The sequence below is a fragment of the Macrobrachium nipponense genome, chromosome 24 (genome assembly GCF_015104395.2).
Source record: "Macrobrachium nipponense isolate FS-2020 chromosome 24, ASM1510439v2, whole genome shotgun sequence".
NCBI lineage: Eukaryota > Metazoa > Arthropoda > Malacostraca > Decapoda > Palaemonidae > Macrobrachium > Macrobrachium nipponense.
The window spans coordinates 8,568,579-8,588,178 of NC_061091.1; the positions used below are offsets into that span (position 1 = coordinate 8,568,579).

Here is a 19,600-nt window from a genome sequence, read left to right on the forward strand (position 1 = left end):
AATTTGTAATAAAGCACCGCAAAGCTAATAATTATAAATTATCATGTATCGGTAACATGGATGAAACTCCGCTAAACTTCGACATGCCATCAAACTCGACCGTAAATAAAATAGGAGAGAAAAGTATTTTAATCAAAACTACGGGTCATGAAAGGACACACTTTACTGTCGTTTTAACGTGTATGGCAGATGGGACGAAACTTCCCCCCATTGTTATCTTTAAACGAAAATTGATGCCCAAAGAAAAATTCCCGAACGTATCACTGTCCAAGTTCACGAAAAAAGGATGGATGAACGATGATGGCTGCAAGACTTGGCTTAAAGAGAGTTTGGGCATCAAGGCCTGGTGGTTTACGTAAAGAAAAAAGTTTATTAGTTTGGGATATGTTTAGGTCACATCAAGTGAACTCTGTTGTAAAAGGTGTTCGAGATACAAACACGGATATAGCTGTTATTCCCGGTGGTTTGACTAGCGTTTGTCAACCTCTCGATGTCTCGATTAATAAGCCTTTTAAAGACAACATCAGGAAGAAGTGGAATGAATGGATGTTGGATGGAGAGAAAGCATTCACGAAAGGAGGGAGGATGAAAGCTCCAGGTTTGCCTCTATTGTGTTCGTGGGTTAAAGAATCGTGGGCAGAAATCGATAAAAATTTGATAATTAAAGCATTTAAAAAATGTGGAATATCGAATGCTATGGATGGAAGTGAAGACGATGTCCTATACGAAGATGCAGGAGATGAAGATGAAATTATCAAAGATCTGGAAGACGACGAATATGATGACTGCCTTGATGACGAAGAATTCAGAGCCTTATTTGATGATACAGACACTGAGAGCGACTTTGGAGGGTTTTAGTTTATTTATTTTTTTAAGCATTTTTTACTTTAATAAATTTTTACATACTTGTGTATCCTAAATAAAAATAATAGTTCAAATACCAAATGTTTCTTTTACCGAGTAAAACAAAAAGTAAAAAATCCTTCGGTATTGTGCCTTAATCAAAGGATTTGGAAATTATAGATGGTTAGTCTAGAACGTTAAACATGTTGTATAAACCAAAATAATGCAAATGGCGCACGATCGCTCTTTTGTATTTTAAAACAATATTAATATGAGAATACATACAATATTATTGGATATAGTGAAGTACAAGTAAAGCATAACTTTTTAAAAGATCTACTGTTTTCCTCCGATGGTAACTATCGCAATCTGCCGATTTGGGAAAGCATAGACGGTACGCTAATTTTATACCGCGTGTATGATGCGACCCCTTTAAAATTAGCTTCAAAATTAGGTTTCAAAAGTCGCATGATATGCGAGTATATACGGTAAATGAAACATACTGAATAAGACTAACAAATTTCACATCTGTTTTTCATATACAGTGGTAACTCGACATACGAAAGTCCCAGCTTACAAAAAATTCAAGTTACGAAAGCAAATACAAAGATTTTTTTGGCTCTACATACGAAAATAGTTCAGGTTACGAAAGGCTGTTGCTGTAATGTCCCGAGATTCGCCCGGACCACCGATAACAATTTTAAAACTCTCCACCATCCTCCTGCTCTCCCACTGGTTACTGATGCTAGTCACCGCCATAAGATCCTGCTCTCCTACTGGTCAGCATCATGCCTCTATGTAAAGGCGTTCCCTGACCATTTTTTGCGGCAGCGTTATCGTAAACACTGGAATTCGCTCCTTCACATATACGTATTTCATGTTAACTTAAATTCGTGTTAGTGACTTCACTTTTGTTGTAGTGTAAGTTACTTTATCGTGTTGTGTAAGTTACTTTATCGTTATTAGCCATTGGTCCCAAGAATGTTGCTGAAGTTCACGGAAAGAAGAGGATGCTTTCTATGAAGAACGAAGGTGGAGATAATCAAGTGTTAATGTTTTCTGCCATTTTTTAATGTATTTTGTAAAGTTAAGTCTTCATGTTTTCTACCATTTGTCCTCCTCCTCTGTTGCCACTTTCGGAGATCGCCTAACTCGAAAGGGTAAGGTTAGGTTCCACATTTTACTAAATATGTATGTACATATATGTAAAGTATTTCTTGTACCATGTACTACACTAATACACTTTATTTAAAGGTACGTCATACAATAAAGGTTATGTTAGGTATTGAATGGTCCAAATTATTGTATTTCATTGTTTATTAGTCAATTTAGCTGTTATAAAATTTACCAATTAGGCAATTTACATGTAATATGCGGTTTCAAGATACGAAAAGCTTAGTTATTACGAAGGCCGCCTTGGAACGGATTAATTTTGTATCCTGAGGTACCACTGCACGTACATAGAATATAATTGCACTGTATATGTATATGTGTGTCTGTGTAATTTCTGATTTCTGTCTTTACTGCTTAGGCCTATCATTTTGATAGCTCTTATGAAATTAATTGAATATACATGTATAATGCCTACTTTTGTGTATTTCTTTTTATCTAAGCTTCTGAACTATGTTGAACTTCTTGCTAATTTTAAAAGTTAATGTTAAATGCCAGCATTAAAGAACACTACCATGCTCATCAGTGGAGAATGTCTCCAACTCATCTCAAAAGATGACTTTATTCCAGAAATCAGCAGGCACTGGATTATATTGTAATGCAAACCCTAGCCTCTGTGTTTCTGTTATGAAGGGTTTCTTGGCAGGAATATGATGAAATACTATCTTGGCCTCAAGTAGCCTGTTACGGATGGTTTGGGGATCATAATGTTCTTGATTTATAGCAACACCAGTTATCAAGAATGGAGCTCCTTCAATGATCACCTAATGATGATCTCCAACAGTAGTGCAACCATGGGGTCGTCCTCCACTTTAAAATGAATTTACAGTAGGGCCTCCATAATCGCGGGGGATAGAGCCCAGAACCCCCCGTGATAAGTAAATAACTGTGTTATCCTGGTACCCCCCTCAAAAATTGCTTTAAACTGCCTAAGTAACCCACCCAAGACCACTATTTCAATGTTTATAACTGCCTACTTTAGTTCAAGCACCAAATATGTCTTCAACTATCACCTTCAACTAAATTCAAGACAGTTTCAAAGTTATTCTTTCCTATCTTCAATTTCCCCTTCATCAGATCAGCAAACAAAAGTATATTACCTAACAATTCCTTTCTATTTTCATGATTTGGCTGCTGCACCAAACTAAAAGTACAGAGTATATCTTTTTCATGAATGAACATATTTATGATAAAAAAACATGATTTACTGTAATGATTACAGCACCCAACTATAATATCATTGTATAAACAGCAAAATACAGCAATAAAAATCTATTTTTTCTTTTGTTTACGTTTAGAATCAGCTGATGGAATTATTTTGGAAAACAATTGTTGCTAAAAGAAACTAATTTATTAATGGAATTATTATTTTTAACTTTGTACATAATAGTTTATGATATTAAGATACAGTAATTCTATATTCATTGAGAGAGAGAGAGAGAGAGAGAGAGAGAGGAGAGAGAGAGAGAGAGAGAGAGAGAGAGAGAGAGCGCAGCTTAGGAGGAGAGTAATTGTTGAATAGCTTGAGAGAGCAGCTTGGGATGAGAGTAACTTGACTAGCTTAGCTCGAGAATAAAAATGAAATTTGTATTTTAAATATTTTTATGGTGATAAGAAATGAAACATCGATAGTGATAAGATATTCTCTTGTATACTGTTATAATATGTGATGATCATTGAGTCAACTATAAAAGTTGTATTGAAGCACAGTTTTGTAAATCACAGAAAGAATAAAAACATGGCAACACATTTGTACCTACAAATGTCGGGACCAATCTTTGTTCTTTTTATTACGACAATAATAGATCAGTATTATAGTTTTTTTACTGTAAGGTGAGAGAGAGAGAGAGAGAGAGAGAGAGAGAGAGAGAGAGAGAGAGAGAGAGAGAGAGAGAGAGAGAGAGAGATTTTGCTATTTACATTCATAGTATTCGAAAATGTGTAAATAAGTTTATCCTAAAAATGCATTTAGTCATGAAAAGAAGAAGAAAACACAGTAATTAGTGAATCTTGCTCTATGATAAAATTCACGATTTTGTTAATTTTCCGGGATATAGTATTTGGGCTCCAAAAAAAGTAAGTAAAGTGATTTATGATAGAGTTTAGAGGATACTTATGTAAAATACAATGTAGTTTGTAGAACGGTGTAACCACTATCACATTATGTAAAAATAGTAAGTACGAATGAGACTAGGTTTGGTGACGTCACGGTGATCATACTTATTTTTTTTGTGAATGAATATACATTTATGATAAAATATAGTTACTGTACTGCTTACAGTACCATACTGTAATATTAATGTAATCACATCAAAATAAAGTAATCAGTACATACTGTAAACTTGTAAAGTGTATTTTTCTTTTGAAAAATGCATTCCCCAAGAAATTATTCCTTGAAGAGGCTTTTTAGTATGAAGATAAGCCAATAATATATAAGATATGCATTTTATTATGAATATATGACATAATATATAAGGTAAAAATGGTTTTAATTACGTTTACGCTTAGTCACCGATCGCAAACAACAATATGATAATCTATGACCATTATTGTTTGTATGACTGGAGTGTTCAGAGAAGTTGATTACGTTATACCAAAACAATAATGAAGTTCGAATTGAAAATTAATGTTTTCCTAAATGTTATTACTACTGTAATAACACTACTACTATTAACATTTCTAAAAATGTTAAGAATGACAAAGGTCGCTGTGAAGTGTGACTCAATGTTTACATTTCTGCTGGCCACTCAACTACAAGTTGATGTCAATGATGTGGAATTATTCCATGAATAGGCTATACATTATGAAGATATGCCAATCATATATAAGGTGAGAATGGTTTTATTACCTTTATTGTCAGTTAATATCATAATGTGAATCTGTTAATGCATTTGCTGGTTATCGGAACCAGACGAGGCTTAGCCTACCATGGACAAGCCTGTGATGCTGGGATTCATACCAGCGATATAGACTGAGAAGTGGTCCAAGGAAAAACCTGTTTTTAACGGAATCTGCGATTGCTGATCCACGACTAAGCGAGGCCCCACTGTATTATATTACTTGTTCTCTCTGTTGTATCCATTTATACACTCGTTCTATTTATGCCAAGCTGCCAAGCAACATCTACGATAGAAAAATTAGTCTCATGAAAGCTAATGTGCTGCAGCTGAGTCTGTTATCCAACTAATTGGTGAAGTGACAAGTCAGTTTCAACTTCCCTGTCCGTGTGTGGCATCATATAACATACAATGTTATGAGATTATTTCTTGTTTGTGTTTTTGACAACGGTTAATATATAACTATTTCTTAAGTATATAATTTCATTGATGATTATTCAATATTATTTTAGTTAATATGCTTTTATTTGGACTTGAAATATACTTTTCTCTTTGAATCTTGCCTAGTATCTGATGCAAAATTTTCTAAATATTTTGTAATTTTTTGTAATAAGAATTTTGGACTCGTCATTCTTCTTTTATATTGTTAACCATATGACTAATAAGCAAAATCAAATAAGAAAAATATATCTCACTGATATATCAAAAGAAAAAACTGTTAGGTGAACAAAAACTTGTGGAACATCTTGCAGTACCAATGTCAACTTACATTGAATAACTGCCCTATAATAACTGCATATATATTCAACGATTTACTTTCATATGCCTAAATAACATAAATTAACTATAGATGTATGACTTGCATTAAGAAAAGTATATAGTGAATGATGTTATTATAACAGCCACAGTAAATGAAGCAGCTTCAAAGACACATTTGCATTAACAATGAAAATGAAGAAATACTTTAATATGGGTCTAAGGCACAATTCAGATTTAAAAAATATCATTATTATATTAGTAATAACCTTGATCCTTAGCAAAGAATTAAATGTAGTTTATCTTTAAAATAAAATCCTCATAAATCTGTACAAATCAAGATGTAGTCCCATGAAGTACCTACCGTACATAAAATCTTAAAAATTCAAGCCTTCCTTACCATGTGTGCCAACAATACCAGCCAATTCTCCCACTTCAGTCTGATGACCCCTGAGTCTTACAGCACAACCAAAGTCTCCCAGCTTCAAAATGTTGCCTTCTGCAGTTAAGAATATATTGGCACCTGCAAAAATTGAAGTATTAAAAATATTTTGCCTTAAAATTATATTGATCACTATCCATACACCTTAAAAATACATATCTTTGAGTCAGGTTAACTTGAAACTTCTAACATTTGCATTCCAACAATCTGGTCACCACATAAAGATAAATTTAACAAATACAAAATTCTACATCCCCTGATTTTACCTGCAAATTGGCAAGCAGTGGTAAGCCAAAGCAAAACAAAGCATTGTATGTGAAAATAAACAAGAAAAAGTTCTCAAAGAAAATTTTGTTGAGACATTTAATGCCAAATGTTTAAATGGCAATGTATAGCTAAAGCAAGTTCACAGTCAAAAGCAAACTGCCCCAAAAAAAAAAGTATTTCTTCAGTCAAAGACAACAAGGCAGAAAATTACCTTAAAGTTTGCAATTGTAAATAATACATTTCTTTTATTTTATCTTATAGTCTTTACTTGTTTTTGTTTTTTTTTTGCTCCAATACCTTAAGAGAAAAACTGTTAACCCCCATTGATAATCAACTTTACTACATGCAAATGGTTCCCAGTTACACCTTGATAAATCTTTAAAAGACAAAAATCCTACTAATGTCCAGCTCATGATCTATGATCTTGCAAGTGAAGTTGTCATTTCTGTGTGATTTCTTCTAAGTCTCAATGCTGCTGAACTCCACAGAATGATCACAACTCTTTCCTGTTGTCATAATGTACAAGGGGGGGAGAGAAAGAGAGAGAGTGTGTGTGTGTCCTGTAGCAACCACGTGTGGCTCTACACACATATGGCCATGACCACCTTTTTCCTATGACGAGGAACCTTCGAGTGAGACATGGACGAAAGAACAATTTCTCTTGTGCATCCTTTGTACATATACCTCATTTGTCATTATTGTCATGACCTCATGACCTATGTATTATTACTATTCTGTGCAGCAGTAGTACCCCGTTAATGGTGGGGATTCTATTCCGGCCAAGCCTTGCTAATTGAAAAAGTGATAATAGCATTAATAACCCACTAATGCCATCTAGACAAGTGCTGTGAACTGATATCTGTTAACCAATGCTGCCAGTAAGTGGGGCTGCGTGTATTGTTGTGCCAGGTTTCCATCATACACTATATGTATAATACCAATTTCCAACCAAATCATATGTATCAATTCACATGTAGATTTATCTGTGAACAAACACATACTTAAATTTAATCTATTTTTTTATCTGTCACAAGTCGGGAACTACTTTGCAGCTTGCATGAGCCATTGGCCTGTTTGAATATTCTGTAAATAAATAAGTAAGCCTTTGAAGTTAAGCAATCGGCTGAGGATGTTCCTCACCCTAATACTTGTCATCCTAAACCTTTGTTTTTTAAAATATTTTCCAGTGTGTTGTCTCCTAAGATTAGGTCAATGTAGTATCTTTGCGGATGAGCACAAGCTTTGTAATACAGTGCCCCTTTCAAAGAGTGGTATATTTGCAGACTGCAGTAACTATAGGCCAATCTATTGTCTCTGTTCTCTCCAAAGTTGCTGAGAAACTTAAATAAGCCACTGTATTAGTTAGTGGAATCTAAAGGATTATTAGCTGATAGTCAATATGCATATAGGAAGCATTTAAGTACAGTCATGTTCATTAGTGATGGTGCTGTGTATCTCACGAATCAGCTAGAAAAGGATGACCCTGATGCACTACTCAAGAGCAGGATGACCAGGTCATTGCTAAGACACCTCAGCCTGTAACTGATGCTGTGAGTGAAAATAAGAACTAGGTCTAAAAATCTCTGTTTAGTGAGAACGAGATTGCACAACCAAGGAATTCATCACCGAAGTCCAGCTATAACAAACCCCCCTCCCCCCAAATCTCAAAATCACCAAGAGCCATGATTAGATTTCGCTCTTTGAGTATCTACCATTTGAATCAGGATTCTGGGAAAATGTTATATTGTGTGATGAGAAGACGTTTGCTAGCAATGATCATGGTACATTCCACTGCTGGCAACCTAATAACACAAGGTAAGTGTACGTATATAATTAATACAGATAGTTTTCATATAAGTTTAGGCCTATGTGTAACATGGACTTTCTTTACTGTGTCCCCCCCCCCCAAACATTTGCGGGGATGCGTACCAGATCCCCCCATGAATAATTGAAACTCAATTGAAACTCCAGTAAAAACACCCACAACTGGCTGTTTTGTTAGTTAAAACTCAAGAAAAACCCACAAAAAATTTGTGTACATGGTTTTTTTTATAGTTTTATCACAAAAGTGTATTTTATGATTAAGGAAAAAAAAAAAAACCCTTGAATTTGTGGATATTTCTCATAGGAAAATACCGCGAATAATGGGGGCATATATGTTCCAGAGAGAAATCCGCAAATAAGGGGGGTTCACTGTACTACACAGATCAAATCCCTACAGGCTTATTAAAATACATTTCTTTTTAACTTTTGAGGATAAAAATTTAAGCCAATTAGAATAAATACCTACAAGATTGTTAAAATACAAATTTACTTCTGGTTTCAAAGATAACAATTTAAGCCTATTAGAATTCCAATGAATTAACTATCGAGAGTGAGAAAACATTCTTCATATCATTGTAAATTCCTTGTTGCTGAAATTTTATGAATATTGGTGACATTGTGTCTATATTTTTGTTCATTTGCAATAACATTTATTTTGTATCTCAATTTCTAGGTTCAATAAAGAAAATATTCCACTGTCGCAGTGAATCATTTTCCACCCTTCTGTGCCTCAACTTATCAGGTTTTCATAAATTCTAATCAGCTCATCAACACCTGATTATCTGGCAGCTTTTAGCACTGCTTATTATTCAGGATGGTCCCATGATTTTTCCACTTTATGTCTTCTTTTATTCTGTTTAATCTTTACTGCCTGGAGTATTTCTACATCTATGACATGTTAATAATGGCATCCTGTTTCTTACGGAGTGACAAATCCTAAATTTGACGAAAGTATTAAACCTGGCTAGAAACACACAAACGCACACACGTAGAGACAGTGGAGTCAACATTGATGAAATGCCACGTAGATATAAACACACACACACACAGACATACAAGTAAATTTCTTATGATGTTATGAAGTGGAATGAAAAATCATTAATTCCAATAAAACACAATGATCAACAACTATTCATTAGTTTTCTTAAAATCCCATATGTACTAAAGATGTAAAGCACTGGGTGTTGTGATGTAATACACGACAGTTTGTGTATTACAGACCAGCTTATTTCATTTTCGGTAGACTGTACTAGGCTAGGGTTTCAAACAAGATTAACAAACTTATGGTAAACATAATGATTCTTAATAATCTCTTATTAATATCCACTTAGCAAAGAACTGAAATAAACATCAGGTATTACATATACAAATTAATCTGGAAATGAGTGTTTCATCATTTACAATGCACCAGTATTTTACAGCGATATTTTGTGAAAAAAAAATCAATATTTTCTCTGTGCATGAAATACAATATTGTGAGTGTATACTTGAATAAAGTATGGACATTGTATGAAATTTTCTATTAATAAAGATCGTTTATACGTTACCATGACAAATGGTTGACAGGTTAACTACTGAACCACAACAAATGGCTGACAGACTAACTGCTGACATATCATAAGCAATTTTTCATAGTTTGTGATAACAGACTGACAATTCAGTTTGTTTTCAATATTTTATTATAAGTAATCCAATTTACGGTAATAATTAGGTTTGTGTTTCAATGTTTATGATTAGGAACAATTTTTGTGCCTACCCAGTATGCTAATATACAGTGCTCCATCTCCCATCTGTAATAAAGCTGCATTGGGTGCAGGGCAGTTTTTTTTTATCAATTAAAAAAAACAAAAAAAAAAAAAAAAAAAAAAATGCTTCCAATATGTCAGCAAGTAGGTTTAATATTTATGTATAAAAATACAAATCAAAATTTGTCGTAAATTGTATTTTTCCTAATTAAACAAACCTGAGGTCCTTTAACATAAGGAATGTACTTACGGCGTGGCTGGAATTATGGCCATTGAATCTTGAACAAGGTGGTTAGGCAGTAACTACCATGGGGCAGGCTAGCCTGCCGGATGTAAACACTCCACTTTGCCTTTCGGCCCAGGTTCAGATTGAGGGGTGGCATGAGGTGGGCATATCTGTTAAAGGACCTCAGGTTTGTATAGTAAGGAAAAATACAATTTACGACAAATTGTGATTTGTTCCTACACGTAATACAAACCCTCGGTCCTTTAACATAAGGAAGACTCACTGGTTGGTGGGAGGAATCTGAGTGAGCCTCTAGAACTGACTGGAGTTCTGCGCACCTAGGCTACTCCTGGTCGTAAGAGCGAGTAGTGCCCTGCTGCCTCTGACAACTTGATCGGAGTATAGGAGCTGCATGATCAAGAGTCAGACTTCTGGGCCTTTTCAAAATGAGTGAGGGATTGTGACTCATCCAAAAAAGGGCTGTGAAGAATACTGGTGTCAGAGACATTAATGCAAAGTTCTGGGAAGGGTTTGCATTATTATCAGTCTCCTTCCTCCCCTTGCTAGAGGAAGGAGCGGGATTGCTTCTATGATTCTGATAAGAAAACATAAAAAGGATGCTTATGGATAGGCTTACCGCATCAATCGTCCGACCAGCCAGTGTGAGTTCAAGTCCTATCTTCAACCCGAAGGACAAGGAATGGAGGACGAGGCGTAGAAGGGGAGAGCCAGTCACTCTCGCATCCTCCTTACCTCGACAACTGCACACCATGGATAAGATGCAACTTGTCCTCTTGAAGGAACCGTAACCAAACACATCTTGCAAGCATCCACCACTGGTCCAGGGAAACGAGGTTCCAAGGACCTGTGGGCAGTCCCGAAGGAAAAAAAGATATGGTCACAATGACCTATCCATCTTCATGTCCGACATATTCTTCGCAGTGATGTCCAGTACTCATTCACTGGTCTATCCATCTGCAGCAAAGTCTCTCGCGGTCTTGTATCCCACTGCAGCGAAGTCTCTCAAAGTCTCTCACGGTCTCGTCGTCTCCGCAATGGAAAAAGACACTGACATTCCATGGTGGGTGTCGATACTTATGGGTACCGGAACACGCCAGTAGGACGAAGTAGTGACTGATCTGGATCAACCAATACAAAGTCCACAGCATAGCTCGTGACGGTCTAGGATGCTTCCACAGCTGCCGACTGACTGCGTTCGGTTGTGTGAGGCGAGCCATCCAAGCATCTGAGGCGTGGTCAAGTGACCCTTGCCTTTTGAGGGGTTATGCCGAGAGACCATACAAATCGTCTATCTGTTGCCACCGATGCTGGAAGGCGAGATGATGATTCTCTCAAGGCATGTGCCCAACAGACGAAAGTCAATTGCCTTCTTGAGACCGAGGTCCCTGATGGCAAGACAGAAGTTCTCATAGTAGTTGAATCTCAAGTAAGGAGAAACAATACTATGTGCCGTTGAAGACGAAGGTGATAGGTGAATGCAGACCTACGTCTTCACAGCTGAATCGAGAGATGTTAACTCTCAAGATTCTGAACGTAGAAAGTCCCGCCGATGACACCAACCGGTGAAGACAGCTTAATCCCTGTTGTTTTACAGAGGACTGAAAATGCTAAACTGCTACTTCATTGCTGTTCGGTGAGAAGTCGGAGTTGCAATGAAAACGGAGCGCTTTTCAGTAATGAAAACACAGGGATTGTACTGCCTGAAGAACTGCTTCTCATGGGCTGAATCAGGGAGGACATCTATATACTTGGAAGTAGAGCTGGCATGGCGGGGAACAGGCGATGTCTTCCATTATACATCTACAATTCGGGGTGGATAATGAACAATTGCACACCTACGAATACAAGATATATTTAGAAGAAAAACTCAAATGTCTGAAGAAATAATTCTGCGTCATCGCAGCGGCAAGTGCGATGAAGCGGGAGACTAGGCTACAGACTTCTGTTACCGTGCAGTAAACAGAAAGATAATAGCGAGTCTAGTGAGATATCTCTGTCTGAAAATGTCAAAGGCGATGCAGTAGAGATGGTCATTCACATATGCGAGAATTCCAGCCAACCAGAAACCTAAGTCTGTGATTGCTGGGCAGAGATTCGGTTCGGTAGTCAACCATCGCAGAGGAGAGAAACAATATCCGACCGTACTATCTCAGAGAGCCAGCTGGTACTGGGCTGCGGCAGGCAGGGCTGGCAGGCAGACCATACACCACTAGCTCTCCCTCACTCGTCATCCTGAGTTGCCAGGTAATCCATTCCAAGAAGGAATGTGTTCGCCTAGAACCATTGAACGCAAAAAAATACGCTCGAGCATTTGCATTTAATCGAAACGGATTTCGGTGAATGTAAACGCTGTGGTGGTTTTGTTGTAACAATACCACAAGTATCTCAAAATCGAAACTGGAGGACCAGTGGAAGCCCCAACTGTCCTACTGAAGTGGGACAGGCCCTTAGAGGTCTCTGAGCGAGACTTCTGGGGGGGAGGGGGGGGGGGGGGGGAGGAGGAGGAGGCTACCTTCTTCTTCGGCTGGGGAGCCTTGGAAATCGAAGGGGAAGAGGCAGCAAAAGACAACGGTGACACCCTCTTCTTCCTGGACTTACTCTTCGCCAGTTTCCTCAGGACAACCCACAGGTCCTCCATCCAGGATAGAGTTGGGGCAGTTGCGGTAGCAACACAGCCCAACTGCACCTGTCCGGAGGGACCTGCGGGAGCAGCAGTGGAGAGAACGCTTCCTTGAGGAGGGCTGCGAAAACTCTTACCTGGCAGGTGAAGTGTCTGCCACCGAGACTGGTCGGTTGCGTTCCAGTTTGCGCGAAACGCGACCGTCGTCTGGGTGGGGCTGAGCGTGCACCTGACAGGCGACAGCCAATACCGTCCTCTGACCCTTCCAAGTCCTCGTTGAGGTCAAAACCTCTCTGAATGAAAGGGATTAATTAAAAGAGGGCTGGATGGGCCGCCTCTACCGGTCTCTGAGTGCATGGACCCGCTGGAATGTCATGTCAACCCCGGACACCGCACGATCGCTGCGAGAGCGATCGCCGGTCTGGCGAGTTACCCGAGCGACTCCTACCATCTTCCGCTTCGTGCCTGGGTCCTGACATGGTGAGCGTAACTTAGCAGTCTGGACCCTGGCTGCATGGACACTCGGTAACGCTCACAAGTGGGCGGCCGAGACGGTTCCCGGTCCAGAGATGGAACCTTTGGAACCGGGAGAGGAGATACCAGCGGTGGCCAATACCTCCATGGTCCCCATCTGACGGGCCCCATTCCCAGAGGAACGGGAGGACCAGCGGAAGACTCACCGGAGCGAGACAGACCCTTAGAAGTCCTGTGACGAGACTTCTTAGGGGAGGAGATCACCTTCTCTTTTACGGTACCTTTCGCGAACGAGAGGCCGAGACGGAACCTGGTGTAGCGGCAGAGCCCCTAGCACCAGGTGAGGAGGTACCGGTGTTAACCGGTACCCCTCTGGTCCCAGTCTTCTTCTTCCTTGCGGAAGGAGAGACGGGCCCCACTCCCGAAGGAGCGGGAGGACCAGCGGAAGACCCCCCCGTCCCACCGGAGTGAGACAGGCCCTTAGAAGTTCCCAAAGTAGACTTCTTAGGGGGGGAGGAGACAGCCTTCTCCTTCCTCGGCCGTGAAGCCTTGGAAGCCGAAGGGGAAGAGGCAGCAGCAGACGACGACGAAGACGACAACGACAACAACTTCCTCCTCTTCCTCTTCTTCTTCGTCAGCTTCCTCAGGACAGTCATCAGATCCTCCATCCAGGACAGAGCCGGGGCTATTGCCGAAGCAACACGGCCTTGCTGCACCTATCCGGAAGGACCTGTGACTGGGGCAGCAACACCACAGGCAGGAACGACATCAGCAGGGGCTGGACCAGGAAAGACAGGTACAGCAGGTACAGCAGGAGGCAGGGCAGCGGCCAGCGACCTCCTGGGTACTGGTGGCAGGTCCAGGGGAAAGCTCTTGGGGCACCGGAAGTCGGGGGCTGAGGAGAGAGCAGCGAACCCGGGCGGCGGTGTTACGACCCTCCTCGGAACGCTGGACAACGGCGCCTGCACTGCAGCTGAAGGGGTCACCGTCGTGATATGCACCAGGTGAGGAGGGGCGGCATACCCTGGGGTCGATATGGTGGTGGTGGTGGCGGTCACCGGTCCATGAGTGACCGGAGCAGAGCCACTCGCCAGGTGATCCAACAGCCCCCGAATACTCGGTTTCCCCTGGAGACCCAGCGAGTGCCACACCTGGCCGAGGTCGTCACTCATGGCAATCACACCTGAGGAAGCAAAAGTCGGGTTAGTAAGAGGGGTTCCCCCTTGCCCGGGGGGGGGGACAATTGGATGTTGGGGTACCTAGCCCCCTCCTCCAAGCTCGACGGATCGGGCGAAGAGAAGGAGCGAGAAACCCCCCCCACGAAGGGGAAGGAGCCATACGCGGGAGCTGAGATGGAGGGAGGAAAGAAGACGACGTGTCCGTGACCAGGGGAGTAGCTGGAGAACTTTCCAATGACTCCCTGGTAGGTCTCGTCATTTCCTTCTCCCCTCAAAGCGCGCCCACTGCTCCTCCGACCACAAAACACAAATATCACAGGGCTCGGCACGAGAGCATTCATGCCCCCGACACCGAGCACACAATTCGTTGAGGGTCTACCTCGAGAAAGGAGCGGAAGGCCCCACACCTATGGCCCTCCACACCAGGACAAGTCCTGCGGATGATGGGTGGGGGGGGGGGGGGGGCGCGTGGGGAACTCTCCAGCTCACGAGAATCCATAATAAATTGTAATAATACAAGCACACGTACTTACAGTATTAAGAACAATTCACACAAAAGCAAAGCAAGGTTTGGAGAAAACAAAACATACGACAAAAGGCGGGCAGAGAGAAGTGGAGAACATGTCTGTCACCCAGCGCGGCTGAAAGCAAAGTGAATCTTCACCTCCCAGTCGCGCGGTGCGCTGACTGTCGGACAAGCAGTTAACTACCGAACTCCCTTGTTCGAAGCTTACGACCGGTTCCAGCTGCCGCAAGTTACATTCCTATTGTTAAAGGACCGATGATTTGTATTCATATCAGAACAAATTGATAATTCCCTAGTTATCCTCAATGTCAGGGTTCTTTCCAATTTTAAAGGAATACATTCATGTGGATCTATTCCAACAGGTATTATTCTGCCGATAGTGACTTCCCAGGAGTTGAGCATTTGTTGAGATGTTTACTGTATATTTTTCCCAAGGGAATACAAAAGTTTTTCGTAATGGTGAGCTTTGCCAAACATTTTGAAATCTGGAAGATACTGATTTCACACATTTTTGGCATGATCATTCCAATAATTAATGATTTTATTTATTCACAACTAACTTGCATCAGCTGATTTATATTACAATAGCATTACATATTTAACTTAATAAATTGGAGGTCGTTGGCAAACACACCTCTAAACCTATGTTTTTACATGAAAAATGGGGGTTGTTTTATATGCTGGCATAATATGGTAGCTAACCTCATTACTGAAAATCTGCAGATGATGTTATTGGCATTATTCTATAAATGGGGGAAATGCGACTGAATCCAAATTACAGTTTTAATATTTGAACATGCAGAAAAATTAGACATTTGTCTGTATTACACAACATCCTAATTCAATAACCCATATGGATTGATAAATGTAACGGAACATTCTCCATACCTTTAATATCCCTATGAACGATATTTCTCTCATGTAAGGCATTCACTGCCTCCAATAGCTGCCTTGTATATTTTCGTACAAGTTCTTCTGGAATGCCTGTTTCTGTGCTGATGGCTAAACTCTCTAATGTACCTTCATCACAGTATTCCATGAACATTAACATTTCATCCTGGAAAAAAATGATCCTGTATAACTTGTAAACCTAGAAAATAAGACAAATTTCAGTTCTTTTAGTGGTCATCATGAAAAGTGATGCAGAAACGTACAAATGGAATACCTTTTGGTCTTTGCAAATAGAAACTTTGCAATGCTTATTATTACACAAACCCTTTACTCACTTACCCTTACAGCAGTTTCCCAACCTTTTTTGGTTGCGACCCTAAATGCAGAATTAACCTGGAGTAGCAACCCTAATTGTAATAATAAATCCAACCATTTCATGTTACAGTTACTCTTGCAAAATGTTTATGAGCTTTCGTTATTATATTTCCGTTTATATTTACTAACACAATGAATTTAAATACATTTGAAATGGGAATGAAAAAAATGATATTGTTATTTTACAATAAAGTTTTGTACATACTTACCTGGCAGATATATACTTAGCTTACGTCTCTGACGTCACGACAGAATTCAAAACTCGCGGCAAATGCGACAGGTAGGTCAGGTGATCTACCCCACCGCCGCTGTGGGCAGGTGTATGACCAATCCCCCTTTCCAGTCATAATTTCTCTTCCACCTGTCTCCTGAGGGGAGGCTGGGAAGGGACCATTCAATCGTATACATCTGGCCAAGCGGTAAGTATGTACAAAAATTTCTTTATTGTACAAAATAACAATAGCATTTTTGTACATTGAACTTTCCTGCCAGATAATACTTAGCTGATTGACACCCTTGGTGGAGGGAAAGAGACAGAGCTAACAAGGAAAAAAGGGGAAACAACATATGTTGTAGGATACTAACAAACCTGGTTCTTACCTGATAAGGCTGAAGACTTCATAGTTACTGTCTATTAGTCTGCAAAGCCTGAAGAGCTACAGCGAGGGCGTGACCTACAGCTGAAAAGACTCTTTGGGTCTACCGAAGGGATTTGATATCCGCTTACTCAGTAGAATCCAAGTCGGATCATGTCCACAAAATGGGATTTTGCCCTCTTAAATGACAGAGCCTGACCACTACCAATGCAGGGAGATCTAGCACAAACGATCACCTAACCATTCTAATGTTAGCACTACGAATAGAAAGAGATGCCTACCCGCATCCTCTTTCAAACAACCATAAAAACACAATTACAAACAATAGGGGTAAAAAAATTTACAAAGGATATGCTTCAGCTCCCTGCCACAGCACCGAATCCGCCGATACATACGGGCCTAACGCGAAGAAACCTTATCGTAAGTAATCTTGACGTCTCTAAGGTAGTGGTTCGCGAATACTGAATTGCATCTCCAGAATGTTGCTTTTCATCAGATTCTGGAGTGACATATTCTTGTTGAAGCCAGACGTAGCAATGGCTCTTACCTCGTGAGCCTTGACTTTCAAAAGCTTGAACTGATCCTCACCGCAAGCCAAATGTGCTTCCTTCACGAGGCTTCTAATAAAGAAGGACAAAGCATTTTTAGACAATGGTCTACTGGGATCCTTTACAGAGCACCAAAGTCTGTCCTTAATGCCCTTAAGAGACTTCTTCCGCTGGAGGTAGTATCTTAAAGTCCTCACAGGGCAAAGAGTTCTTTCCGGCTCTTCCCCTACCCGGGGAGCTAAGCCCTGGAAAACCTCCCAAACTCCTTGGCCAAGGATTTGAGGGGTTCTCGTTCTTAGCTAGAAAAGAAGGAAGGAAGGAACAAATCACGGAATCCATCCTTTGAAACCTACCCTTCCTTACTAGAGCATGAAGCCTCGCTAACTTCTCCTTGGCAGATGCTAAAGACAAAGAAACAGAGCCTTCTTCGTAAGATCCTTGAAAGAAGATGACTGGGGAGGTTCGAACTTCGAGGACCTCAGGAAACGAAGAACCACATCCAGATTCCAGCTCGGAATTTGAGACGAGGGTTTCTTGCAAGTTTCGAAAGATCTTAGCAGATCATGTAGATCTTTGTTGTTGGAGATATCTAAGTTCCTGTGCCTAAACACAGCTGCTAACATGCTCTGATATCCTTTGATGGTCGAAACTGGCAAGACCGCATTTTCCCTGAGAAAAACCAGGAAATCTGCGATTTGGGTCACAGAGGTACTGGAAGAGGAAAGCTTCTGGTTTTCTCCCTGCACCAAACTGCGAAAGACGTCCCACTTCGACTGGTAGACTAAGAGTAGAGGGCCTTCTAGCTGAGGCGATATCCCTCGCTGCCTTAGCTGAAAACCCCTTCGCTCTGACACGACTTTTGACAGTCGAAAGCCAGTCAGATTGAGAGCGGGGAGGTTTTTTGTGGATACCTGATCGAAGTGGGGTTGTCTGAGCCAGATCTACTCTTTGTGAAGAGCTCTTGGAAAGTCCACCAGCCATTCCAGTACCTCTGTGAACCAATCTTGGGCCGGCCAGAATGGAGCTTACCAGCGTCATCCTTGTCGCTTCCGAGGCCGCAAACTTTCTGAGTGTTTGACTCAGAATCTTGAATGGAGGAAAAGCATAGACGTCCAGACCTCTCCAGTCTAGAAGGAAAGCAACGACTGACACTGCTCCTGGGTCTGAGATCGGGGAGCAGTAGAGGTCTATTCTCTTGTTCTTTGCTGTCGCAAATAAGTCGATATGAGGTCTGCCCCATAACCTCCACAGGTCTTGGCAAACTTCTGAGTGCAGAGTCCACTCCGAGGGGAGCACTTGATTCCTCCTGCTCATGGAGGATCGGCCCTGACATTCTTTTCTCCCTGTACGAACCTGGTGAGGAGAACGATCTTCCTTGCCTGAGACCACAACAGCAAGTCCTTCGCTGTTTCGTACAGGGAGAAGGAGTGTGTCCCCCCATGCCTTTCTTATGTAAGGCCCAAGGCTGTGGTGTTGTCCGAGTTGACCCTGAACTATAGCATTTCGGACGTGGGGCTCGAAGGCTTTTAACGCCAACCACATGCCATCAACTCTTTGTTGTTGATGGCAGGACACCTGTTCCCCCTCCCAGGTGCCTGACACTTCTCTTGACCCTAGGGTCGCACCCCAACCCGTCTCCGACGCGTCGGAAAACAATACTTGGTTCGGGTTTGGCATGTACAGAGACAGACCTTCTGCAAATCGGAGAGGATCTGCCCACCAGAAGGTCCTTCTTGATTCCTTTTGATATCATGAAGGAGAATTCCAGATCTAGAGAGAGACACCTCCAATTCCGGTAAAGGAAGAATTGGAGAGGTCTGAGATGCAACCCTTCCTAGAGAAACGAATTGCTCCAGCGAGGAAAGTGTCCCCAACAGACTCATCCACTCCCTCGCTGTGCATGCATCTTTCTCTAGGAAGTCGTTAGTTTCTCTCGGCAATGAGCAATCCTCTCTGGTGAGGACTGGATATGCCCGAAAATCCGGAAGAAAACCGGCCATCTGAATCCCCAGTATATCAGCTCTTGACTGGGGATTAATTGTGACTTCTGGAAGTTCACAGAAGCCCCAACAAACTTGCTAAAGTAAGTGTCTTTTGTAGGTCCTCCAGACATCATTCTTGTGAGCTTGCTCTGATCAGCCAATCGTCTAGGTAGAGAGAGCCTCACTCCCTCCAAATGTAGCCACTGCGCTACATTCTTCATTAAACCCGTGAAAACTTGAGGGGCTGTCGAAAGGCCGAAGCACAAGGTCCTGAATTGG

The 19,600-nt window shown here is 41.1% G+C and overlaps 1 protein-coding gene across 1 annotated transcript in view; it reads right to left on the reverse strand.

The window, feature by feature from the left end:
- LOC135205848 (mitogen-activated protein kinase kinase kinase 4-like) overlaps positions 1-19,600 on the reverse strand; it is a 65,539-nt gene that overhangs the window by 18,514 nt on the left and 27,425 nt on the right. The window contains exons 8-9 of the mRNA XM_064237101.1: positions 15,818-15,986; positions 6,007-6,129 (exon numbers count right to left, since the gene is read on the reverse strand). Of these exons, the coding sequence (XP_064093171.1) occupies positions 6,007-6,129; positions 15,818-15,986 (292 nt within the window). The remainder of the gene's footprint in view (positions 1-6,006; positions 6,130-15,817; positions 15,987-19,600) is intronic.